The following is a 25,054-nucleotide window of genomic DNA, read 5'->3' as shown; positions in this document are numbered from 1 at the left end:
GGAGATTTTTAGTTTCTCTCAGAGAGGTGCCTCATCCTTGGAGGAGGGCCAGTGGACACCCCAAACTCTTCAGTGACACAGCCATCCTTCGTGCAGCCCCAGGTACATGGGGCTCCCACGAGGGGAAAGGAATATGCCTGGTCACGAACTTGAGCTCCAGGAACCAGGAACTGGGGTGTCTGCTCCCCATGCTTTCTGTCCAATAATGGAATATTCAGAATTGTGTCTGGGACTTGCTTTCAGTCTCTCTTGGAGCTCCTGGGGTTATGTCCACACTTAAAATCTCCAGTATTATTTGGCAATTTCTGTGTATCGAATCCAATTCATTGAATTATTAATGATAATTGACTACTGTTATTAACTTAAAAGTTCAAATATTGTTTAAATAGCTCCATTAACCACATGATTTAGACACTAATTAAATTGTATTTCTAAGGAATTTACCAAAGTAACCTAACAATTATATAACTGCTATTTATTTACATCATATAAACCAGTGGTTCTCATAATACGGTCCCCAGAGAAGCAGCATCAGCACCCCTGGGAACTTGTTTAAAAATGTAGATATTCTCGAGCTCCAGCTAATTAGAAACTCTGGGGTGGGGCCCAGAAATGCATGTTTTAACAAACCTGTATACCAAAGTCTAGGAAATGCTGGCATAAACTGTGTGCTAAGTTGCTTCAGTTGTGTTGGACTCTTTGCAGCCCTATGGACTGTAGCCCACCAGGCTCCTCTGTGCATGGGATTCTCCAGGCAAGAATACTGGAGTGGGTTGCCATGCCCTCCTCCACGGGATCTTCGTGACCCAGGGCTTGAACTCCCATCTCTTATGCCCCCTGCCTTGGCAGGCAGGTTCTTTACCACTAGCGCCACCGTGCTCAGCTCTTATTACTGTTGGAATTATAGTTGTGCTGTCTTGTGGTTTAATGAATTAGAGTGTTTACTAGTCTACACAGACACATGTTGATGCAAAACAACCGTATCAATGGCCACTTGAAGGCTTGCTTTTTGTTAATTAGGGACTAACACCGTTTATGGAGCATCTCAAAAATCCAATGAGTGGGTATTCTCCTCTTCACCTCTGTTTTGTAGATAGCTGATAATTGCCTGAACCTGGTTCTGTGGGACCCCAGAGCTCCCAACCAGGGTACTGAATTCTTAGAGCAATTGCTGCACGTTCAAACTGGACACACGTGCCGACTGGCAAGGCTGGTTATGAGAAGCAGTATCTGTTGCGCGAAGTATTTGCAGAGCTAGCCTGAGGCTTGGCCAACCCTGTGCTTCTTTCCAGCTCTGGGGTTTTAATTACCAGCTGAATTAAATTTTTGTCTCAGACCCCACAGATGAATCGAAAGATAGCTCGGGCCCTGCCAATTCAACCAGTGACCTGCTGAAGCAAGGGGCAGGTGAGTGAGCACCCCAGACGGGATCCCTGCCCAGACCTTTCCTCCCCCTGGTCCTGGACCCTCCTGCAGGTGAAGGCTGGATGTCTCTCCCAGACCCAGAGGTCACCAGGCAGACCACATTTCTGTGTGCGATGCCTTGGTCCAAGGCTGGCCTGAAATTCATCTGCTGCCTTCTCCCTGAAAAGAGGACCTGGGGATGGCCCCCACCCACTCCGGCCCCCATGACTCCTCCTTGGGTGGGTGTTTTCCCAGCCTGCAACGTGCTCTTCGTCAACTCTGTGGACATGGAGTCACTCACTGGGCCACAGGCCATCTCCAAAGCCACTTCTGAGACCCTGGCTGCTGACCCCACACCAGCTGCCACCATCGTTCACTTCAAAGTTTCTGCCCAGGGAATTACACTGACTGACAACCAGAGAAAGTAAGACTCTTCTACTTGCTTCTGTATTGGGCAACCCCACTGCCTTGTGACCCGTCTATCCACACATGTACCAACCTGCTCACCAGCTGATTCATCCCTTCTGCCTATCTAACCACCCACCCATCCACTTACCCATCCACTCATCCACCCATCCGTCTGTCTGCCCGCCCATCCATCTACTCGCTCACCCACTCACTAACTGATCTATCCATTTCTGCATCCGTTCATCCTGCCTCCATCTTCCCCACCCATTTTCCCCTCATCATTTTTCTCCCTCTGTCCATTCGTCCGTCTGTTCATCCATTCACCCATCCATTCTTCCTTCCTTCTACAAACATGCCTGCATTGGCTGTATAGCTATAAACACAACTGGTAAAAGTCCCTGCTTTCTGGAGCAGAGACCTTTTCTCTCATGTTTTTGCCCCAGGTCCTTTTCTTCCTCCTCCGGGGTCCCCCCATTTCTCATTCCTCAAGGCCAGTTTCTTCCTTCTTTTCCTAGTCTCTAGCGTTTGGGACACGTTTCTATGACACATCTCTGTCCCTGTGCATTGCTTTATGTCCCCAAGGGGAGTCGCCCAGGCCATCGTGCTCATCAGGGAGAGGTTGTGTCGGCCTGTGACAGCCACAGGTGGTGGCCTGGCCTGCGGTGGGGGGTGGGGGAGAGCAGTCACTTCTGCGCTTACTGTTTTTCTGTTGCGTGTGCCACAGGCTCTTCTTCAGGCGACACTACCCCCTCAACACTGTGACCTTCTGTGACCTGGATCCACAGGAGAGGAAGTAAGTCTCTTGTGGACACTGGCCCTCCCAGCCATCTCTCCAACCCTGGGAGTCTGTGTGTGTGCGCATCCGTGTGTGTGTGCACGGGTGAGTGTGTGCACATGTGTGGGTATGCACTCGTGTGTGCTGCAAGTGTGAGGGTGTGCATTCTTGTCTCAGCTTGGAGATCTGCCCATGTCTGTGGGACCGTGAGTGGCGTGGCTGTGTTGGCGTCTTTTCACATTTCCCCCCACAAATTTGAAGGCCCTCCTGGGGACTCAAATGCCTGCTTCCACCCCGCTGACTTGGAGCCGCCTCCCTCTCCGTGCTGGGGACAGCTCCCTGGGAAGCGGGCCTCAGTGCTCGCTCCATCGCTCCACGTGAACACCCTCCCTGTGTCGTCTTTAGGGACCCTGGTCCCCGGCACCGGGGCTCCCTCTTTCCCAGGGGTCTGGGCGCTGGGGCTGGGCTCTGAGGGGGATGTGGTGGTTTACGCTGTGTCCTCTTTCTCTCCCTAGGTGGACGAAGACGGAGGGAGGTGCCCCTGCCAAGTAAGTGTCCTTCTCCCCGACTCGGCTGGCTGGTTGTTGTGCTCCCTGGCTCAGGGGGCGGTGGGTGTGGGAGCAGGTTAAACTCCAGGACCAGGGGGCAAGCAAAAGATGGCTCTGGAGAAAAGCTGGCCCAGGCAGCCAGGTTTGTGTCCTCCTGCCTGGGGCTGAAGGCCCAGCCTCCCGCCTTGTCCCCGTCCTGCTCCCAGAACCAGACCATCAGGGGCTGAGGAAGGGAATCGAAAACCCAGAGTTTTATTGGGAGGTGACGGCAGTGGGGCAGGGGTTGTTTAAATGATCTCCTCTGCCGCAATCCTGGCTTCCTTGACTCCCATTCCCGCTTTCCTGGTGGACTCGGCCTCCTCATTGGACCGCACGAGTCCGGGAGGTCTGAATTCCTTCCAGAATTCCAGGGATAGCCTTGTGGCCCTTTGGTTAATTTTCCATCCATTTCAGCATTTGTAAGTGCTTCCAGGGAACTCAGCCCTAGGAAAATTCAGGCCAGCTCTGCCCTTGGGTGCCTGACGTTGGCGCGGTAGATGAGAGAAGCGTATAAACAGGCTAAGGTGCTGCGGCGATTTTCAAACCCTAGGTTCCTTGGGTGTAACTGGGCTGCTTGAGGGGAGGAAAAACCCTGCTGTGATTTATGGTTATTTATCAGCATGAATCAGAGTTTTTCTCAGTAAAACAAAACAAAACATGGAAATAAGCTGGCTACTAAAGCTGACATAAGACTCAAAGAGGTCTATAATTCCACCTTGTACTTTGTCAGGCATATCCAGACAGCCCCATTTTTCCTGATCGATTTTATCATAGGTCCATGTTACGCTGTTGAATTGTTACATCTACTGTCATAAATACTGTTGTCGCCTTTACATATCCAGACTGCATATGAGATTGGCTTTAGAGAAGGGAAACTTTCACTGTTGAAAAAAGAAAATTACAACCACTGCTGAATGAAGCGTGTCAGGAGGGGACAGCTCACATCTGTGGTATCATGAGGCAGAGTGCTTCCAGGCAGGGAGAGATTTGGGGAAAAGTGGTAGTAGCTTGGTCGTGTCCGACTCTGTGAGACCCTATGGACTGTGCCCTGCCAGGTTCCTCTGTCCATGGGATTCTCCAGCAAGAATACTGGAGTGGGTTGCCATGCTCGCCTCCAGGGGATCTTCCCAACCCAGGGACTGAACTCATGTCTCTTATATCTCCTGCCTCCTGTATTGGCAGATGGGTTCTTTTACCACCAGCGCCACCTGGGGAAAGAACCTGTATTTAAAAACAGGTCTTATAAGACAGGTGGAAATGGGTGCAGCAGGTAGGAGAGAGCTGATTTCATGGTGATGGGAAAGGGAAGCCACCAGACTGCGGGCTCCTGAGGGCAGGACTGTGTCTACTGCATAAAGAAAGAAATGAAAAGATGGAGGCAGAGAGATGGAGAGTGAGGAGGAGGCCCAGTGAGGCCACCATGGTCCGGATGAGTAGAACTGACCAGCATTGGCATGATGGATCTCCCTCTGGGGGTGTCCAGAGGGGCTGTGAGGGATGGAGGAAACCTCTCCTGGCCCATGGTCACATACAGCTGCAAGGAGGCCCCGGTGTCCAGTTCCTCTTGAAGCTTGCCACCCTTCTGTCTCATCCGCCTCTGAGACTCTCAGAGTTATTACGGTCTCTGAGTCCCTTCTGCCAGTAAGGAGGCCAGAGCTCTCTGTTTCAAGGGTCTTATCCTTACTCACCGCCAGGCCCTGCGAGTGGGAGATGGGTCAGGGACTGAAGCAGGTTGGTCCCAGGTCTGGAAATTACTTATTTAAAAGCAGGTTTTGTGTGGAGCTTCCTTATGACTCACCCTGGCTGAGGCCCAGGAGAGCTCAGGGCTGGACCAGGGTGAGGCCAGTGAGATGCCCCAGGCCCCGCATTTAAGGAGGTGCTTCCTCTCGGGTGCTTGTCATGCTCCTCTCTGCCCTTGGGGCTGAGGTTTCTTGCCTGCATCCACTCCTCCAAGCAGAGAAAGAGCTTGGCCTACAGTTGAGCTGGCCCAGGGACCTATGGAGCTTAAATAAACACCAGGGGAGGGCAGGCGGGCAGTGTTCAGGCCTGAGAGGTTGACTGGCTCTCATCTTGGCAGAAGCGAGCTGGGGTTGGCTCGCTGTCATGCGGGCAGCTCGGAGCCCTCTGTCCTCGGCTCCCTCCACTGCACTGAGGACGCCCCCCACCCCCCAACTGCTGCAAGGCTGGGGAAGAGGCTCTGGGTGTGGTCCACAGGCCCAACCTTCCCTGCCTCCTGTGCAGAGCTGAGCTGAGCTGACTGGGTCGATTCAACCCCTGAAACACATTTGGGAAGAGCAAAGCTGTGGGAAGCCCCGTGTGTGTGTGTGTGTGTGTGTGTGTGTGTGTGTGTGTGTGTGTGTGTGTGTGTGTACACGTGCATGTGTGCACGGGATGGCAAGCCAGACCCAGCCTGGCTAATTTTAGCTGCTGTGTCCAGTCCTGGGCGAGGGGTTTCCATTGGAATCCCCAGCTGTCCTGATTTCCCCATCCAGCTCGAATTAGCAACGTGCCGACTGGGAGGGGACTTGAGCTCACATTCTGTTCTCTGCGCTCATATTTTTAACTCTGTTTTGCAAAGAGAGAATGCTCGGTCACTCCAGTCCCAGTGTGGGGAGTCGGGGTGTGGGAACAGGTGTGGGGGCCCGCCCCCTTCCCATTCTCTAGAGCACAGGAAAAGTGTGTGTGTGTGTGTGTGTGTGTACGTGTGTATATGTGGTGGGGGACCGTGGCCTCTGGTCCTTTGGTCTCCCCAAACCTGTGTGGTGTCTGAGGACGAGCCCTTTGACAGGCAGATGGCGTTTTGTTTATGTGTTGTGTGTAAGAACAGTCGGCCAGGGGTGTGGCAGGGCCGGGCCTGGAGAAGCTGGTTGAGGAATGTTCCGTTTTATTTTTGGCGTCATCCCCACCTCTTGCTGTCTGATTGCTCGTTTGCCTCCAGCGCCTCTTCCTTCTTGCCTACCCCCCGCCAGGGGGAATTTCTGCTGGAACAAGTGACGTGCCATCTCCAGTGCTGGTTCCTTGCTGGTGAAGGGAAGAGAGGGTTTCTCGTGTGCATCATCCTCAGTGCCCAGTGCTCGGGGAGGTGGGGAAAGACGGGGAAGGGAGCGAAGAGGAGCCTGCTCCCCCGGGTGCCTCGCCAAGGCCCGGGGCTCCTCCTGCTCCCCACTCACGCCTGTCACCTGTCTCCTGCCCCTGCAGGCTCTTCGGTTTTGTGGCCCGGAAACAAGGGAGCGCCACGGACAACGCCTGCCACCTCTTTGCTGAGCTTGACCCCAGCCAGCCGGCCTCCGCCATCGTCAGCTTTGTCTCCAAGGTCATGCTGAGTGCCAGCCAGAGGAGATGAGCCCCCGCCGGCCTTGCCAGGGGCCAGGGCCGCTGGGATGGGGCGTGTGGGGAGGGGACCTATAAATCCCGACCATTCTTGAATCCAGAAGGAGGACTTGGGGCCATTTTGGAGAAGGAGAGAAGAAAGTGTCATGTGGGGAGAGGGAAGTGAATTGAGCAGGGAAGGGGAGAGAGAGAGGAAGAAAGAAAGAGATGGAGGAGAATAACTCAGATTCCCCTGGGGAGACAGATACTGCGAAACCCCCAGAGCCTCCAAAACTCACCAGGTCCACCAAAGTCCCCCTCCACCCTCTGATGGAGCTCCTCGGGGGGGCGACAGGACTGATCTCCTTGGAGACCCACGTTTTGAATGAAAATGGAAAAGCTCTTCCTCCTTAACCCAACTGCTTTACAAGGAGAAATCCCGTGGAGAATCTTTCTCTGGCCACCTCTGGGGTAGATCACCAAACCAAAAAGAGCCTGCATGGGACGTCCGATGGCAGAACTTTTGCTTCTAAAAGTATCTCAGACCCCAGGCACCTAAGGTCTCTCTGCTCTGCCTCCGATGTACAGTTTGTGGGTGTGCTTAGGGGTGTATATATGGCCATGCCCACATCCTCACTCACTGATTTCTGTTTGCCTCTCAGCTAGAATTATAAACAGGTGTACTTGTCCCCTGTGTTTGCACACACATGTGCACACCGTCCAAAGAAAGAAAGAGTCGGGGGTGGGGTAACAGGGCAGCAAGAAGGAGGCGTAAGTCCCCTTCCCTTCAGGCACCCTGCATTGTAGATAATGGAATTTCCTGGTCCCTGCACCTGCCCTAACAGCCTTCAGGGCCGCCAGCCCCTTCTCCTCAGCAGAGACCCCCACGGAGTGGGGTCCTTCCTTCTGACCTGCCGGCACCTGGAGGCTGGGGCGATGGTTTGAGAAGATGAGGACAGATGTGTCCAGGGCTTTGGGGAAGAGACCCCTCAGGAAGGGTGGCTGCCCAGCTTGGGGAGCCTTTCCTGAGGTGTGTGGCCCAGCCTCGGGGCAGATAGGGGGCTCCCGTCACTCCCAGTCCTCAGCCCCTTCTTGGCTTTTGTGTCCCAAATCAGCCATTCTCAGATGTGCCCCGTGTTCAGGATGCCTTTAGGGTGCTGGGGATCGAGCCTTCCTGCCCTGTTCTGTCCTGTGGGATCCCCGTGTTGGGGCTCATCCCGGGACCTGCTTCTAGAAGCCCTGCTTGGCGAGACCCAGGGGAGACCCCTGTAGTTCCTGTGCCCCCCTCTGTAAGGGTTTGGGGGTCTAATTTTGCTGGGCTGTCCAGGGGAGCTGGCCAGAGCTCTGGGGGCTGCTCGCTGCATACCGCATGGCCTGCTCTGATACCAAAGCCTTGCTCCCCACCCTTCTCCCTTGTTTCTCCTCCAAAGCCCAGCTGCCATGGACCAGAGGGCAGAAGGCACACATTTAGGTCAAAGTGCTAAGAGTCCAGCTGGGCAACTGGGAATCCCCTGACCACCACCCAAGCACTCTAAGCTGTATGGAAAAATCCACCAGGACTCCATCCTTGAGTAGCTTCTTAAGCCTCTGGGTTCCCTAGAGAGAGGCACTGTACTGATATATAAATATATATAATATATATGTGAGACATACTGACAGAATCTGTAAGCTAATAAAATATAAGAAAAGGTTAAAAAAAAAGAATAGGCAAATTGACAAGAAGTATTTATTATTCTCCCATACTGCTTTGTTGCCTCCCCAGCATAATCTAATCCCCATCCCTCTCTGTACTCTAAGCGAAGCCTGAAAGGTCAGGACCTTCATCCTTGGAGCAATCAGGGGTCTCCTGGACCAGGCCTTGGCCTTCCCTAGACTCTGATGGGGGCTCAGCGGAGAGGGGGTGCACGTGTTTCACCCCCTTCATCCCTTCTCATTTTTGGCAAGCCCAGGCCCGGCTGTCAGACCCCAGAGACGCCGGGGGAGCTGCCCACCTCCTTGCAGGCCTTGCAAGGGCAGGTGCGTGAGCCTGCAGGGACACGGGTGCGCGTGGTGGGCGTGGGTGACGTGTGCGTCTTGTGGTTTTTCTTTTCCAAGAAGCTGTATCTGTGTGGCCGTTCTGTTTCAGGGAGTTGGAAAGGAGAGCATCTGAAGATGGCGGGGAGCACTCCCCCCCACTTTCCAAAGATGGAAACCTTGTTCTTGGTGACCGAGGTTCATCCCAGGGGCTCCTCCCCCTGAGGCCTTCAAGCCAGACACCCCGATTTCCCCTCTTTCATTCCCTACCTAACCCCAACTCTCTTCCCAGACAGAAGAGAATATCCCCACCTACTTCCTTTGTAAATCTCCCACTGGACTGCCCGGGGACTGTTTCCTCCTGGTCTGGATGGCCGGGGGAGCGTCAGACTCCTCACACGCGCTTTTCCACCGCCCACCAGCAGCCCACCACCAGGCACGACCAGCCAGACCCACCCTACTCAGGCCTGAACCATGTGCGACTCCTGGGGAAGGCCCCAGGAGATGCTCGAAAGCTGATCCACCCCCTGCCCCACATGCTTCTGGAAGGAGCCAGTTTCCTAGCCTGTGGCCTGTCCAGAAGAACGATGGGGAAGGGTTACCCCAATCTCCACCACAGCCTCATGTGTGGGTCAGACAGCGCTTGGGAAGACACTGTAACCCTCCGTGTCTCACAGGTTAGGCCCGTGCGCCCTGCACATGTGCACACGTGCACACAACATGCACACGCGCACACACACACACACACCATAGCATTGCAGTATGTTCTTGCCAAAGATTTCCTTTAAAAGAAAGCACTTTTAATGAGTATTGTTATTATTGTGTAAATGTTTATCCTTTTTTCTCCCCACTCCTCCCCCTCAATCTTCCTTGCTGTTTATTGTTGAATCTGTTCGTCAGCCAGGAGAGCGCCTCTTCTGGTCTTGAAAGTGGGCTGGGGAGAGGGGGATGGGAAAGGGGCTGGGAGGCTTAGGCAGGAGGCCCTGGTCAGCTTGGGAGGCAGGGATGGAGACCCCAGGCAGGCTCGGGCTGCAGCCCCAGGCCCAACCTGCATCTTGCTGTGCAGTCAGGCCCCTGAGGCAGTAGGCCGTAGCTGCCCTGTATGGTGTCTGGTGGGCGAGGGGGTGGGGCAGGGAAGTGACAGCCCTCCTGTTCAGCAGGGACAGAGGCCCAGCCAGGTTCAGGCGGCCCTTCCCAGATGGAGCCAGAGGGGAGGACTGGGCATGGGAATGGAGGAGAGGTGACCTCAGAGGGGAAGTGGGGAGGAAGGGGGCTGCTGGATGGAGCCCCAGGAGTGAGCGATGCCCCTGCCCTGCAATCGTGGTGTTCTGGCTGCCCCGCCTCCAGCCAGGTGTTCCAGGGACAAAGACTTTGTGTCCTAGATTTGGGAAAGGCCCTTTGACCCAGGGCCTCATTGGCAGTTCTCCCACATCAGTTCCAGATGCTTGTGGACTGCCAGGATTCCTTCTCCCCTGGCAGGGTTTGGAGGGATCCCTGGGTGTGTCAGAGACAGACAGGATAGGTGGGGGCCCTGTGGTTGCATGACTATAAGGGGGAGCTGGTGGAACAGATGTGATTCTCTGAAAGGGGGTCCCCGAAGGGAGATGAGCTGGGCATTCTTCTGCCCACTCAGATGGGCCGAGCAGAGGTTGGGCAGACCCCCTACACCACCAGGGGTCTGTGGACGAGTCTGTACCTAGACCACCGTCTTTGCTCCCTTTTCCTGCACTGTCACCAGCTCTGTCTCCTGGGCCCTCTCCCCGGCTTTGGTCTTTTCCAGCTTCAGAGTCTGGGGGAATCAAGGGGGCCAATGTCTTTTCTAAGGGCGTCCTGCTGCTTCTATCTACATCTCCCCAGCCTTGGGGTCCTGGGAGAGGCTGTGGGGGCAGCATCCCGGGGCCACTCTTCACCCGGGTCCAGGCCCTGGCATCCTGAGACTGGAGTGCCCTGGCCAGTGGTAACACAGAAAGTGTGCGCGCGTGTGTGCAAGTGTGGGTGTGTGTGTGTGCGCGTATTTTGCTTGTCTCTTTAGGGAACTTAGGAGTTGGGTTGGAGGTGGTGGGCAATGGGATGTCAAGTTCACTATCACCCGGTGGCGAGAGGAATCGGGAGGCGAGAGGAATCGGGAGGCGAGGCTTGTAGGGTCCCCCGACCGGGGGACTCTCAGTGTCAGTGGCGATGGGGATCAGCCACACAGCGGTGCGCCTCTGTCCTCGGATGGCCGAAATGTTGGAGGGCCTCTGTCTACTTCCCACACCTGGGCGCTTCCCAGCGGCAAGGTTAACTGTAGAAGGACAGCCCACTTTTGTTTCTAATCAGTGTTCGGCAGCCAGAGACTCTCCCGTGTGCCCACGTGTGGTTCGTGTCTGTGAGAGAGAGCACGTGTGTGCGGGCATGCTGCTTCCCCACCTCCCTCCTCTCTGACATGCCGTTCAAAACAGATGTAAGGAATTCCTTACCCCCACTCCTGCCCCTGCCTCCCAGACCCTCTGCGGGAAAAACCCAGCATCCTCCCGTCCCCCTGGCTGTGTATTTATATGGATGGAAATATACTTTCTATTTTGTATCTTTGTGCCTGTAACCTCTGTCACCTTGTATAAACCCTGATGTACGCTACTTATCCTGGATATGAATGTATTGTACACTGAAGCTGTTTCACTCCTGTACAGCTGCTCTATTTCTTTGCGATCCATTGTATGGCTTTATAAATGATAAAGTGAAAGAAAAATCTGTGTGTTGTTAACTAGCTCTGTTGTTGGGAAAGGGGCTCTGTTGCGCTTCCAGTGGGCAAGAGTGTCCCACCCAGGCTCCGGGCCTGTGGTGGGCTTCAGGGATTCTGCTGGGGGACGACTCACCCCAAGTTCTCCCAAAACTTCCCCACCAGCCAGGTCTTGGGTCTGATTACAATGAGTTTTTCAGACTCTTAGCTAGAAGAGAAACTCAACTCAAATTGATTTAAGGGGAAAAAGGTGTTAGCCGGCACGCATGATCAGGAAGTCCAAGCACAGCTGAATCCGGGTGCTCAGATGGTAGGAGCAGGAATTTGTTTCCAAATTTGGCTTAATTCTCAGGCAACCTCTGTCTCAGGAGTGGCACCATCAGATGCTCTAGAATATGGCCCCTCGAGGTCCCAGGCTTTCATCCTACCAATGAAAAGAGAGCTCTTTTCTCCCAGTGTTTTCAACGACAACTTGGGACATATGTTCACTGGCTTATAGACCCTGATTGGGTCACGTAGCTAGTTCTGAACCAACCTCTCCGACTGGGTCTGGGTCGTTTGACTGTCTCAGGAGCCTTCTGAACCACTGGGGCTGAGAACGGGGCAGTGTTGGTCCCTGAAGGGGCAAGGTTTATCAGAGGATGGGGGAACAGAGGCTGCTAGGAAAACCTCTGGCTGCCAACTAGACAGCAGGTGTGTATCTCACTTTGACACCCAGCCTTGTGGTCCTGGGTAAATTCTCTGCAATTCGTAAGGTTTGCAGTGCGGCGTGCTAGCACGGTGCAGCGCTCCTTGGGAGATCTCAGAGACTCTTACAGAACATCAACTGCAGGTCCCTGTTGAGTTGATTTGAGCTTGGATGAGCTGATTTGGGTGAGTGTGTGCTGAGACCCCCGTGTGGCCAGCACAGTGAGGACCACGACACATGGCAGCCTTCTCAAACTCTTTGGTCTAAGGACTCCTTGACATTAAAAAAAATTACTGAGGAGGACTTGCCCGGTGGCTCACTGGTCAAGAATCCACCTGCCAATGCAGGAGACACAGGCTCGATTCCTGGTCCAGGGAGATTCCACATGCTGTGGGGTAGCTAAGCCCACACGCCCCAACTACTGAGCCCACGTGCCTTAGAGCCTGTGTTCTGCCACAAGAGAAGCCACTGCAATGAGAATCTCTCTCACTGCAGCTAGAGAGTAGCTCCCACTTGCTGCAACCAGAGAAAGCCCGTGTGCAGCAGTGAAGACCCAGTGCGGCCATAAATAAATGAACAATTAAAAAAAGAATCGCTGAGGACCTCAAAGAGCTTTTGTTCACATGGATTATCTCTTTCTATAGTTGCCATATTATGAGTTAAAACTGAAAACATTTAAAAATGTTTATTCACGTCCACAGCAATATTAAACTCACCACACGTTCACATAAACAACATTTTTATGAAAAATGATATTCTCTAAAACTAAAAGGAGTTGACTGAGAAAGAAGACACTGTTTAGCATTTCTGAAAAGCCTCTTTCATGCCCAGCTTAGCAGAAGCCAGCTGGACTCTCCTATCCACTCCTGTACTCCCTGTGTTGTGATGTTACACATTCGCTCCTCTGGAAAACTCCACCATACACTCGTGGGAAAAGGAGAGTGAAAAAGACAAGCAACAACTCAGTATTATTAAGAAATTACCTTTGATAGTTTTGACTTCAGAATACCTCTGAAAGGGTCTCAGGGGATCTCTGAGGTCCCAGACTAGATTTCGAGAACTGCCGGTCTCAGGGGCGAGGACATGTGGGCACACAGATACCCCACCTGTGACAGATGATTAGCACGCACTGAACCCTACCCTGTGCTAGGCTTCATCCCGTCTCATCTTCACAAAGGACCCACGTGGCAGGAGTTGTCACACTCATGCGCCAAACAAGGAAACTGAGGCTGTGAGAGGCCACATAGCTTCTAACTGGGCAGAGCTGATGCTTGTCACTACTGGGGTGCCAGTATTTAGCACAGTATTTAGCACAGCTGTGAAGTGCTAAGCACTGTGTGTATTTTCTCACAGGCACACACCGAGTGAGATAAGGGCTGTGTCCTTGTCTGCACTTTACAGAGAAAGAAACAGGTTCATGGGGGTTCAGAGAATGCTCAAAACCATAACGTTGCCAAGTGGCAGAGCCAGGTTAAGAACCCAGGGAGCTGACTTCCTAGCTCACACCTCTTCCTCTTCCCACGGTTCTTATCAGAAGGAAAAGATGGAGAAGACGGACTGATGAGCAATGGGCAGGCAGGAGGGCACACTGATGGCATTGCTCAGGCAGGAGGAGGCCAAGGGCTGGGCAGTTGCGGTGGCTTCCTGGGGAGTGGCCCAGGGCTCCTGTTGTGTGATGGAGGGCACCTTCTGAGGCTACCCAGCTGTGGAGCCATGTGGGTGCCCGAGGCTGGGCCTGGTACAGGGGACGAGAACCAGGCTTGTGCGCCTGGCTGAGCTAGCCTGGCTGGGAGGGACCTAAACAGTGAAGCAGGGTGGGGCCAGCTGCGCTCTTGGTGCCCTGAGGAGGGCAAAGGGCTGCAGCTGAGGGAGGGGTGGGGAGGTGGCTGCTTGTGACTCACGTTAGTACATGGAAAACCTAAAGGACTTTCCCGCTTCTTCTTTCTTTTAATTAAAATAATTTTTTTGAACTTTTAATTTTGTATCGGGATAGCTGATTCACAATGTTGTGATAGTTTCAAGTGAACAGCCAAGGGACTCAGCCACACAAATACATGTATCCATTCTCTCCCCAACCCCGCTCCCATCCAGGCTGCCGTGCAACATGGAGCAGAATTCTAAAAATCTTCTCATTTCTTGTAAAAAGTGTAGCCCCCGCTCTGTCAGCTTAAGCATCGGCCAGGAGTTTATTAGAAGGGTGGGAGCTCTTAGTCCCACCTCAGACCTGCGGACCAGAATCTTCATGTTAAGAAGACCCCCAGGAAGCCTGCACGGCCACTGAAGTCCAAGCATCACACAGCTGGGACTCGACCCCAGGGCCTGAGATACAGAGCCCAGGCCTTGCCTTGGAGCCTCCTGAAACGTCAGGACTGCAGTGCTGACGTTTGGGTCTCCACATGGCTAAGTCGCCCTGGGCCTCACCCTGGGGCCTGCCCTGCTGGTGGGATTCTGGAGCCCCTGCAGAGACGGGGCCCACTTAGGGTGAGGCCCGGCCCTGGCAAGCAGGAATTCCTGTTGCAGCAGATGGTGCAGGGAGTGAGCAGAGTATGACCTGGGAAGGGCCAGGAATGCCAGCTGAGGGGAGGGCAGGAGGGGCTGGGAGTGGGGCTGGGAACTGGAGGTGAGGAGTCTCACACTCACTGTCAGACTGGGCTGAAAAGGAGCAGAGCCTGGGTCCCACCCAGAGGGTGAGTCAGTTGGTCTGAGGTCCAGCTGCGGCGCTGGGGTCTTCCATCTCTCCCCAGGGATTCTACAGGCAGCGCTCCTTAGGTGGACTCTTCCACGGCAGGTGTGTGCACTGGAGATGGGTTGGGGTGGGGGGAGGAGAGCAGAGTGGGGAGAGTTCCCCCTGGATGGATGTGGGCTTCCCATGGTCAGCCCTTCCCCACGTCCTTCCTCCTTGGGGCAGAATGCCATCCAAGTGTCCCTCCCCTGCACCCAGGTTGGGCTCTTCCCAACCCTCCTAAGGGCCAGTCTCTGGAGGGAATGTGCCCTCCAGGGCCCGCAGACAGACAGTGATGGGGAGGGAAGGGCCTGGAGAATTGAACTCCAGGAGCTCTGGAGTTCCTCCTCACTGGTACCCTGCCAGGTTCCTCTGTCCATGGGATTCTTCAGGCAAGAGTACTGGAGTGGGTTGTCATGCCCTCCTCCAGGGGATCTTCCCAACTCAGGGATCCAACCCATGGCTCCTGCACTATAGACAGATGCTTTGCTACTGAGCCACCCGGCAAGCCCAGACCAAAGTCGGCCTTCTTTTCAAGAACTAGATTTCCCTCATTAATTGGTGAGAATGACTATTAGTATCAACAGTTTCTAGCAGTTCAAAATGTGGAAAGGATACACTGCTTCTAAAAACACCAACAGTGAGTGCAGGAACACACACACACACACTCAATAGACTCAGCCCCTTGGGCTGTGCTGAGTCTTCACAGTAGGCATCTCTATGCCTTCCTTCTTCCCAAATCTCTAGTGAGCGTTCAGGCCCAGGGGTACCAGGCCAGCGATGGGCCAGGGCCGCCCCCACCGTGAGCCCACCCCTTGCTGCGTTAATTAGCAGAGCCGGCACAATCAGAGAGGGGAGAGAGCACCCCGGGTGAGTCCTGCGGGTCCGACCCACCGGAGGGCCGGGTGCGCCCCGCACATGGCACCTGAGCGAGCTGCAGCTGGGGGAGAAGAGGTTGGCTTGGAGAAGAGACGGCGTGAGGAGGATGGGGTGCTGGCAGTCCAGTGTGCGATGGCCTCTCTTGGAGGAGACGGTCAGCCCTCGCTGGGCGTCGCGGTGTCATAGGTGAGGGCCGCAGGGGGGGTCAGGGGAGAGAGGGCTGCTGCTAAGGGAAAGGATGCTTTGGGAGGGCTGAGGTCAGGGTTCCTGCGAGGGCGAGGGGCCCCCCTCCCAGTCTCCATCCCCGGCCAGGCTGCGGGCTTAGCCTGGGAGCGCCCCCTCTTCCGGCCGGAGCTGGTAGTGCAGGTGCGGCGGGACCCTGCAGCCACGGAGAACCGCCGAGGTGTCCTCCCTCGGTGCCTCCCAGGCTCGGCTGGGTTTGGTTCTGGCTTTGCTGGGATCTCAGGGAGGTTCTTTTTCCTCCTCTGGGCCCGAGTTTCCTCATCTGTAATACGGGCTAGCACCTTCCCCGGAAGTGTGAGGACCGAGACTGCGTGTGGCCTGGAGCATGTCCCTGGGTTTGCTACAGGCTGTTGGCCCTTCAGGAATATGCACTTTCCCTGTCTTTTCTTGTGCCTCTTGCCTCCTCCACACATTTCCTCAGGCCTCTGGGGAGACTTGGCAGCAGAGATGACTTGTAGCTGAAAGCCTCCGGAACGATATCGATCTCACTGGCTCCTGACTCCAGACGGCATCGCTTAGGGGATGGTGGTCAGCCGCCTCCGTGGCTCCAGCTTTTATGGGGTTTTAGAGACCATCTCTGGTCATCTAGACAGGATGTCCGGGTTCTGGGTCCCTCCTCTCAGCCCCCGCTCCATCCCCTGACTCCTGCTTGGTCCTGGGAAACTTCACATTCCAGGGTTAGGTCCTGGGAAAGTGTGAGGTGTCCGTAAGGTCACCAGCCCCGCTCTGCCACCTCCTCCAGCACCAGATACTTCCTGAGAACTGTCTGATGGCAGCACCACTGGCCCTCCCTCGGGGACTCGGGTGTTTGGAGATTTCAGGAGTGGGGGCAGGTGGTGGGGAGGCCTTGATGAGGGCAGGAGACCGCCAGGAGCGATGAAGAAAGCCTCCCAGCCGTGGAAACCTCAGGGCCACTTTGGGTAAGTCAGTCACTCCAGTTTCTTAATTCACCAAATATTTACTGAGCATCTATATGTGAGGCACTAAACAATCCTGGGGTGTTTTTTTCATATTGTAGCATCCCAGCCTAAGGGCAGTGGGGAAGGGAGAGCAGGGACCACCTATAAAGCATCAGCAAACGCAGTGTCACGGTGTGATAAGTGCCCTGGAGGGAAGGCATATCATGCGGCCAGAGTTTGTGAATAGCTGTGGAGGGTCTGGGAGAGCCACGAAGGTGTCCCTTAGGAAAAGTGAATAGGAGTGGACTTGGGCAATGAGGGGAGTAAGGTGTTGTAGGCGGGGGATAGCACGTACCAAGAGCCCGTCCAGGGGCGGGAGGGGGCGGGAGGGGGCTGGAGGGGGTGGGTGGGTCTGAACCCTTGTGCCTCCCCTGGGGAATACCTTTGACAGGGTCACTTGCCACTCCTTTGGAGGCCAGGTAGAAAAGTAGTTATGTGCACAGGCTGTGGTGTCAGACTGCCTGGGTTCAAATTTTAGCTCTGGCTGTACGAGTTGGTGGAGAAGGAAATGGCAACCCACTCCAGTGTTCTTGCCTGGAGAATCCCAGGGACAGGGGAGTCTGGTGGGCTGCCATCTATGGGGTCGCACAGGGTTGGACACGACTGAAGCGACTCAGCAGCAGCAGCAGCAGCACTAGTTGTGCGACCTTTGGCCTGCTCCTTGACCTTGCGGTTCCCAAATTTGTAGATGTGGGATAGTAATAGTGGGAGGTTGTTGTAAGAATTAGGAGTCTGTACTTGTAAAAACAGCTTGAAACAGCAGCTGGCCACTAGCAAATGGTCATCCGTGTTAGCCAGGCTTATTATTTATATATATACTATTTTCCCACTCCTTCACTGGACTATTAAGTCCCTAAGAGCAAGGACCCAGGTCTGTTTCTAAAGGCCCAGCACAGTGTCTGGTATGCGGGAAGCCCTCTATCAGTGTTTGTGGAAGGAGTGAGGTAAGGACAAGGTCAGTGCAATGCTTGGAGCCGGGTGAGGGGGAGGTTGGACCAGGAAGGGTGGATGGGTGAGGCGGGGCTTATTGGGTCGTGTGAAGTGTTTGGTGTTTGTCATAACAGCAGTGGAAGTTTTTTTAAGGTTTTTAAACAACAGGGTGTTAGGATCAGGTTGGCATTTTGCAAAGATGACTGGGCTGTCTGTTTCAACATCTGTTGAACCCCAACTATAGGTTAGATATTGTATGAGGTATTGTATTAGATGTTATCTCATTTATTTGTTGATAAAATGACCCTGGGGAATAGGTATACAGCTAGGGAAATGAAAGCTTAGAAAGATTAAGTGGTTTGCTCAAGATCTCATAGCTGGAAAATTCTACATAAATGGACTTAAGATCTCTTTAGTTCTGTATCATTTAACATATTGGTTCAGCTTCTATAATAGATTTCAAATGAGCAAACACTTACATGAGATAAAAGTTTATTTCTCCCTCAAGCAAAGGCTCTGGCTTGTATTACAGCTCTCCCTGTGGAGCTGTCCAGGGATCCCAGGTCCTTCAGCTTCATTGCTGGGCCATCCTCAATACATGGTCCACTATGGTTGCTCCAGCTCCTGCCATTGCAACTGCATTCCAGCGGTGGAAAGCAGGAAAACAGGAAGGAACGGGCACGCCCTTCTTCCTATGGACATAATACATTGTTTCCACTGTACACATTGTTTCTGCTGTCTGGCAAACACTGTCACATGGATTCAACTAGCTGCTGGGAAACATCACTTTTAAGCTGTGCAGGCATGAGTCCAACCAGGGACTTGTTACTAAAGGAAGAAGAGGAGAGTGGGTCTGGGGAGCAGCTCTTCTGACTCACATTCTGATGCCAGAGGGAAGCAGAGCTCCTCTGTTGTTTCAGCGGCAGGAGGTGAGGGGTGACTCCATGCTTCTTTCTAGGACCACACTCGGGGGAGGCTAAGCAGGTAGAAATGGAGAAGTTCAACCAGTGATCAGGTGTAGGGGTGATGGAAGGAGAAGGGTTGAGAACAGCTGCTTGCACCTTGATGGCACACCGAGCAGAGTGTCGGAAGTTGGTCATGTTGAGAAGAGCCGCTCTGAGAATTCCAGGTGGGACTGTTTACTGGGCAATGGACGTGAAGGGCAGGAGGTAAAGATTCAAAGTTCCAGGTGGGGTGGCTGCATAGCCCAACGGGCCCCCTCTGTCACAAGAAGAGCCTGACTTACAGGGCTGGCCCCCAGCGGCCGTGTCTGTGTACTTGGACACTTTGACCGCTTCCTCCCAGGATGTAGCAGGTTGTGCTGCAGTGAGTGCCTGACACAAGTTGGGGACCATCCAAGTTCTTGCCTGGACTGGAGAAAGGAAGAAAGAAAGGGCCTGGGGGAAGGGGGAGATTTGCTACATGGGCTTCTCAGCATTGTCCTTACAGAAGGACATGAAGCTTTAGGACTGGGACAACAGCATAGAGGTCCCTGTGCTCCACGTGTGGTCCAGGAACTATTGTAGAGAGAGCAGCCGGACTCCCAGGCCCCCCAGACCAGAAGATGGGCGTCTCAGGCTGAGCCCCTGGACTGGGGACTTGAGGTCCAGGTGGACCTGTCTCAATGCCTGGGTGCTCTCGAAGCCCCAGGTATCGGACAGTTTCTCATCCTTTCGGTGGAGAGGGTTCTAGGAAGACGGTGCCATGAAGAAGATAAGAGTTCTCAGAAGGAAGGTGGTTAGCTTGGATGGACTGCTGTCTCAGTAGGTGAAAGGAGTGAGAGCTTCTAGGAGGCGGGAATGGCTGGTCAACAGTCCAGGTCTCCCTTGGACTCAAGTCGAAAGAGCCGCAGAGAAGGTTATTGATTGACGATGAGAAAGTCCCCTTTTCTCTTGGCAAAAGGGTAACAGTAGGGTAGTGCAGCTGAGGGCTGAGGAGGAGGCTTAGGGTGGCACCTGGCTCAAAAAGGCTTGCAACAGGGGTAGAACTGGTGGCTTGATTAGTGATTGTTCAGTCGCTCAGTTGTGTCCGACTCTTTGCGACCCTGTGGGCTGCAGCACGCCAAGCTTCCTTGCCTTTCACCATCTCCTGGAGCTTGCTCAAACTCAGGTCCATTGAGTCGGTGGTGCCATCTAACCATTTCATCCTCTGTTGCCCCCTTCTCTTCCCGCCTTCAATCTTTCCCAGCATCAGGGTCTTTTCTAATGAGACGGCTCTTCTCATCAGGTGGCCAGGAAGAGGAGAAAAACAGCAAGTGTGGACAGCTTTGCAGAAACCTTGACTTTGACCCATTGCTAACTTCTTTTCCTCAGCGCTTCTCTCTGCTTTCAGCTGGTTGCATTGGCCTGGCTTTCACCTGTATCAGAAGTCGAGGTGAGGCGGGTAGAGATGAGGAGGAAGGCGATTTGTCCTGGAAATCTGAAGCCCCCTGGGGGTAGCCTTTCAGGAGAGGCTTCCTGATACCTAAGCAGTGGTATCAGCAGGGTCACTGGGGGAAGGAGAAGCCTGTACTCAGTGACACGCCTCCAGTGACTAAAGCCCGTGAACTCTATCCCACGTGGAGATAAGAGAGGTGAGAACCAGGTGAGCGGCAGTGTTAGCCTTTGTGTGGGCTCGGGTGGCATTACAGCCATCTCACCCACTTCCTCTTCTTGGCTTCCTGCTCCAGGAGCTCGCTGGTCCAGCCTCTACTAACCCCAAGTCCTGGATTGCTGTTAAGGAGACTGGCTGGACCAGGTGAACAGGCAGGGAGGGAGGGGACACAGACACCAGAGGAGGGTGGCGGGCCCTCATCTGGATTCGCCCTGCCTGTCTAGCTCCTTCACCTGTCTCTTCCTATCTGCATATTCTCTCCTCCTGTTTCCCATCCCGCCCCCTTTTTACCAGCGATCCCTCTCAGTCCCGACCCAAGGAGATAGGGCTTTGGCGGTTACCGCTGCCTGTGTTCCCTCTTGGGTCATGGAGACCAGGGGCACCTCTCTTCCCAGGGACCTTGGAGGGTGGGCAGGAGGGGCTTAGGCTTGGGGCAGAGAGGGCTGAAGGCGGAGTATGGAAAGTCCAGCCAGGGCTGGGATTCTTGCAATAGTCCACACTGGGCAATGGCTTCTTAGTGCGATCGCGGACCTAGCGCTCCCTCCAGTGGCCAATGGGGGCACTGCAGGCATTCGGAGCATTTTCTGGAAGAGGTCACAGTGGGCTGCCAACGGAGCCAACTTCCAAGGCTTAAGGGACACGGTGGGTTGAAAGCTGGAAGCTGAGCGTAATCCACCACTTAGAGGCAGGCTGTTTATTGAAAGCTCCAGGAGGTGGTGGGGATGGATAGCTGGTGGCCTCTGTTTTCAGCATCAGTCATCTGCCCCTGCTTCTCCACCCTGCAGATTGGAGCTGGTCCCCAGCTTCATAACTTATCGGTGGCAGGACTGGAGACCATGGAGGTGGCCAGTGGTGGCAGGAGCTGGTGAAGCGTGGCCCCAGAGTGTGGCTCAGTGGAAAGGGCACTGGAAAAGCAGCCAGGAGATTTGGTTAGACTACTGGCTGGCCAAGAGAAGTCCCTTCTCAGATCCTCCATGTCCTCTTCTTTAACTGGGCCCCCGAGGCAGATGACATCTCTGGGTGCCTTCACACAGTCCTGCATGACCCATCCCTGTGTTCTTACTCCCTGGGTCTGCAAGGCCAATCAGTCCACCCCCCTGCAGCCAGCCTGAAGTTTACCCTCTCCATCAAGTTGTCAAGCAGATGAGTGTCTCTCCCAGGCCAACAATGCAATCTTCTATTCCCTTGGCCCTTTAGAAGGATCTGACACTCTTGACATTTTTTTTTGCTCACCCTCATGTTTCCTCCTGTGCGAGCATTTTTCTGGAGAGTCCAGCCCTCACAAGACAGAAAACAGCTGCTTCCAGTCCTTGGGGGTCTGGATCTGAGAACCAGGAACAGGCATCGACATCCCCTGGGACTTGGTTAGTTTACTTCCCTCTTCTTCACAGTCAGTGACCCCCATGAAGAGAGTGAGAATAAGCATGTGCATTTCTCTCCAGCACTCTCAGGCCTCTGATCTCACCAAAGTGCCCCAGGTCTTCATGAAAGAGAAGCTGAATCTGATGGAAAAGAAAAAATAAGTAAGTGAATAAACCTCTTTTCCTTACAAAGGAGGGGTGGTGGGTGCCTCTGCACAGGCAGGATCAAAGTTCTGATGAACTAAGTGCGAAACAAAGATGAGAAAATTCTTCTTTCACTGGCATGTGAAATGTGGAGGCAGAGTGAGGGGTTGAGGAGGACAAGCCTTCAGGTCCTTGCAATTAGGAGCTGAGTTTCAGCTCATGGTCCCTGGGCCAGGTCGCCCTCTCTGTGCCTCAGTTTCCTTGTCTATAAAATGCACAGTAATGACTCCCTGACAAAGGTGCATGAATATTAGTGATTCTGCATGTAGTGCCTAGTGCTGTGCTCATGGGGAATATTGGGAGTGACATGACATTTACTGGCTGCCTACGCTATGCCAAGTCCTGTGGGAGATGCACAGGGTGTCATGTACAAAACCCCCAACTAGGAGGTCACTGTCACCCCCATTTTACAGATAAGCAAACCAACGCTCGAAGAAGGTGACAATTGAATTAATAAAAACTCACCTCTATCTGCTTCTAAAGACTATGGGCATATCTAGAAAGGTATAGATAGGGTAGAGGCAGGATTCCTTTGAAGGTAGGGTCCTGAGAAGGCAGAAGTCCTTGTGAAATCAGAGAAGAGTCAGAGGGAGGGAAGGAGGAAGGGGGAGAGAGCAAGGATAGACCTTAGAGAGAAGACTCAGGGCTCATGTGACCTGGTGGCCATCTCCTCTCACCGTGCCCTTTGCAAGGAAGACAGCCAAGCTCAGGGAGGGGAAGGGACTTTCTACAGGTCACCTGAACTCTTTGAGCATGGCTGGTCCAAAGAGCCAGTGATAGAGACCCTACAACAGCATCAAGAGGCCGGCAAGGCTTGACGTGATTTCCGGGATGCATCTGGGAAGAATCCAGGCTTGACTGTGCATAGCGCAGGGAAGCAGGCTTACAGAGGGGGTGGGGTCATTCTCAAAGAGGGGGTGCCAGAAGTACCCCCTCAGTGTGGGGTCTTCCTACCTGAGACAGGAGGGCCCTGAGACAGGGCTGAGGGGTGGGGTCACCTCTCCTGACTCCAGAAGGGCTGGGGATGCTCCTGGACTCGATAGGAGGGAACTGCCCTCATGGGGAGCAGGGAAGGTGAAGCCACAGGCAGGCAGCTCACGCCCGAGGACGTCACAGTTTATTGTCTGAATTAGCTCAGCATGCTGTTGGGGGCAGTGTGGCCGGTTGTCTTGTCCAAAATCCTCTCTCTCTCTCTTTTTTTTTTTCCAGAAGATGGAAGTGGACATTTGGCCTCCCTGCTGTCTCTGCCCTGGTCCTGGGAAGACATTGGTTTTAAGAATGGAGGATGTAGAACACCATACTCAAAAATAAGCTCAAAATGGATTAAAGAAAGATGGTTCTGATGATCCTATTTGTTGGGCAGCAAAGGAGACAGACATGAAAACAGGCTTTTGGTTTCAGACGGGGAGGGAGAGGGTGGGATGGCTTGAGAGAATAGTGTTGAAACATACATTGTTCAGTTTCTCAGTTGTGTCAAACTCTTTGTGACCCCATGGACTGCATCACACCAGGCTTCTCTGTCCTTCACCATCTCTCGGAGTTTGCTCAAACTCATGTCCATGGAGTTGGTGATGCCAGCCAACAATTTCACCCTCTGTTGCCCCCTTTTCCTCCTGCCCTCAGTCTTTCCCTGCATCAGGGTCTTTTCCAATGAGTGGGCTCTTCGCATCAGGTTGCCGAATTATTGGAGCTTCAGCTTCAGCATCAGTCCTTCCAATGAATATTCAGGGTTGACCGCATGTAGAATAGCTAGCCAGTGGGAATCTGCTGTATGACGCAGGGAATCCAAAGCTGGTGCTCTGTGATGACCTAGAGGGGTGGAGTGGGGAGGGAGGTTTAAGAGGAAGGGGGCGTGTGTGTGCCTGTGGCTGGATCATGTTGGAGTATGGCAGACGCCATCACGATGTTATAAAATAAGTAGCCTCCAATTTAAAAGAGAATGGCGGATGTAGAGGCATTTGAAAGGGGATGTCGCCCCCTGGTGGCCCATGGTGGTGGCACGGCGAGCAGAGGCCGGAAGGCCAGAGGAAGTGCTCAGTGCAGCGAGAGACATTATCCTAGTTGAAAAGTGTTTGAGGTCTTCCCAGGGTCAGGCTCCCTTTGTGAGAGACGCCCAGGAACAGGGTGCATGGGGGAATAGAGGGTGGCTTTCAAGAGTCAGTGCATGAGTGTAGCTTTCTCTGGTGGTACTTAGGGGCTCTGAGCATCCCAGGCACACTGTAACAGTGGCGGCCGTGTGGACAGAGACATAGAAAGATGTGCACTGAGCTCCTGGTGAGGCAGGAAGGGGGCAGGGTACACCCTTTACGGGAATGACAGAGCCCGCGGACGCGTCATAAATCGACTAGGACCAACTAGGTCCAAGATGGCGGATGAGTCAACTTCCGTTAGACCTTGAACCTCACCATATGATCCTTGTTGCTAAATGACACACCACAGGCACCATGACAGTTACAAGGTCGACCACAATAGCAGTGGGAAAAGGAGGTAATATTTGGTTTGGGTTTTGAAGTAGAAGTTGAAGGTTTCCACGCAGATGAAGAGTATTCAGTGGGACCCGTGGCAAAATATGCAGGCAGTTGGAAGAGTGTGCAAAGGCATGAGGGTCAAAGGCCATGGTGTCTGTGGATGAGCGTGTCTGGGGCAAGCGTAGACAGGGAGCCTAGGCTGTGGAGGTGGGTGGGGCCAAGCATGAAGGGCCTTGCAAACTTTGCTACAGAGTGTGTTTTTTACGTAGAAGAGCATAAAATACGTTCAGTAACGAACACAAACTCCAGTGCATAATAAATGTAGAGCTCAATGAATTAGTAAGTATATGGTATTGTTTCCAGTTTGGGACTAACATGAATAAAACTCTATACACATCTTTGTACTGTTGATGTTCACTCTTAGGAATTTGGTTCCGGATGTAAACCTAGAAATGGAATGGCTGGGTCAAGAGGTATTAATCTAGAAATGGAATGGCAGGGTCAAGGGGGTATTAATATGTTCACCTTCAATTGATATTGTGAAATGATTTTCCAAAGCCCTTGTAGGAATTTGCACTCTTACCAGTAGTGTAAGAGGGTCCCCATCGCTCGCCATCTCCATCAGCACTTAACATCGACAGTTTCTTAAATTCCAGCACTTCTGGGGCATGTGTAATGGCAGGCATTTCGATGTATTTTTTTAAAAAAATCAGATTTAGTGACACATAACTTGTAGAACAGTCAAATTCACTAATTTAGCTGTATAGGTCTATGAATTTTTACTAACCTATGT

General features: G+C 53.4%; 1 protein-coding gene and 1 long non-coding RNA gene across 15 annotated transcripts in view; both read left to right on the top strand.

Annotated features, from left to right (window-relative positions):
* TNS1 (tensin 1) overlaps positions 1–11,226 on the top strand; it is a 244,980-nt gene extending 233,754 nt beyond the window's left edge. For all 14 annotated transcript variants that reach the window (XM_042244214.1, XM_042244212.1, XM_042244211.1 and 11 more), the window contains 5 exons: positions 1,336–1,407; positions 1,660–1,828; positions 2,537–2,605; positions 3,103–3,135; positions 6,373–11,226. In XM_042244214.1, coding sequence (XP_042100148.1) covers positions 1,336–1,407; positions 1,660–1,828; positions 2,537–2,605; positions 3,103–3,135; positions 6,373–6,517 — 488 coding nt within the window. In that variant the 3' untranslated portion in view covers positions 6,518–11,226. The remainder of the gene's footprint in view (positions 1–1,335; positions 1,408–1,659; positions 1,829–2,536; positions 2,606–3,102; positions 3,136–6,372) is intronic.
* A 5,352-nt stretch (positions 11,227–16,578) lies between these two features.
* LOC114112894 (uncharacterized) lies at positions 16,579–24,657 on the top strand. The gene is made up of 3 exons (XR_003588036.3): positions 16,579–16,667; positions 21,671–21,751; positions 23,003–24,657. It is a non-coding gene; the product is annotated as an uncharacterized LOC114112894 (long non-coding RNA).
* Positions 24,658–25,054: the final 397 nt, after the last annotated feature.

Source organism: Ovis aries, chromosome 2 (genome assembly GCF_016772045.2).
Source record: "Ovis aries strain OAR_USU_Benz2616 breed Rambouillet chromosome 2, ARS-UI_Ramb_v3.0, whole genome shotgun sequence".
In the NCBI taxonomy this organism is placed as follows: Eukaryota; Metazoa; Chordata; class Mammalia; order Artiodactyla; family Bovidae; genus Ovis; species Ovis aries.
This window is presented reverse-complemented; position numbering and strand designations above follow the sequence as displayed.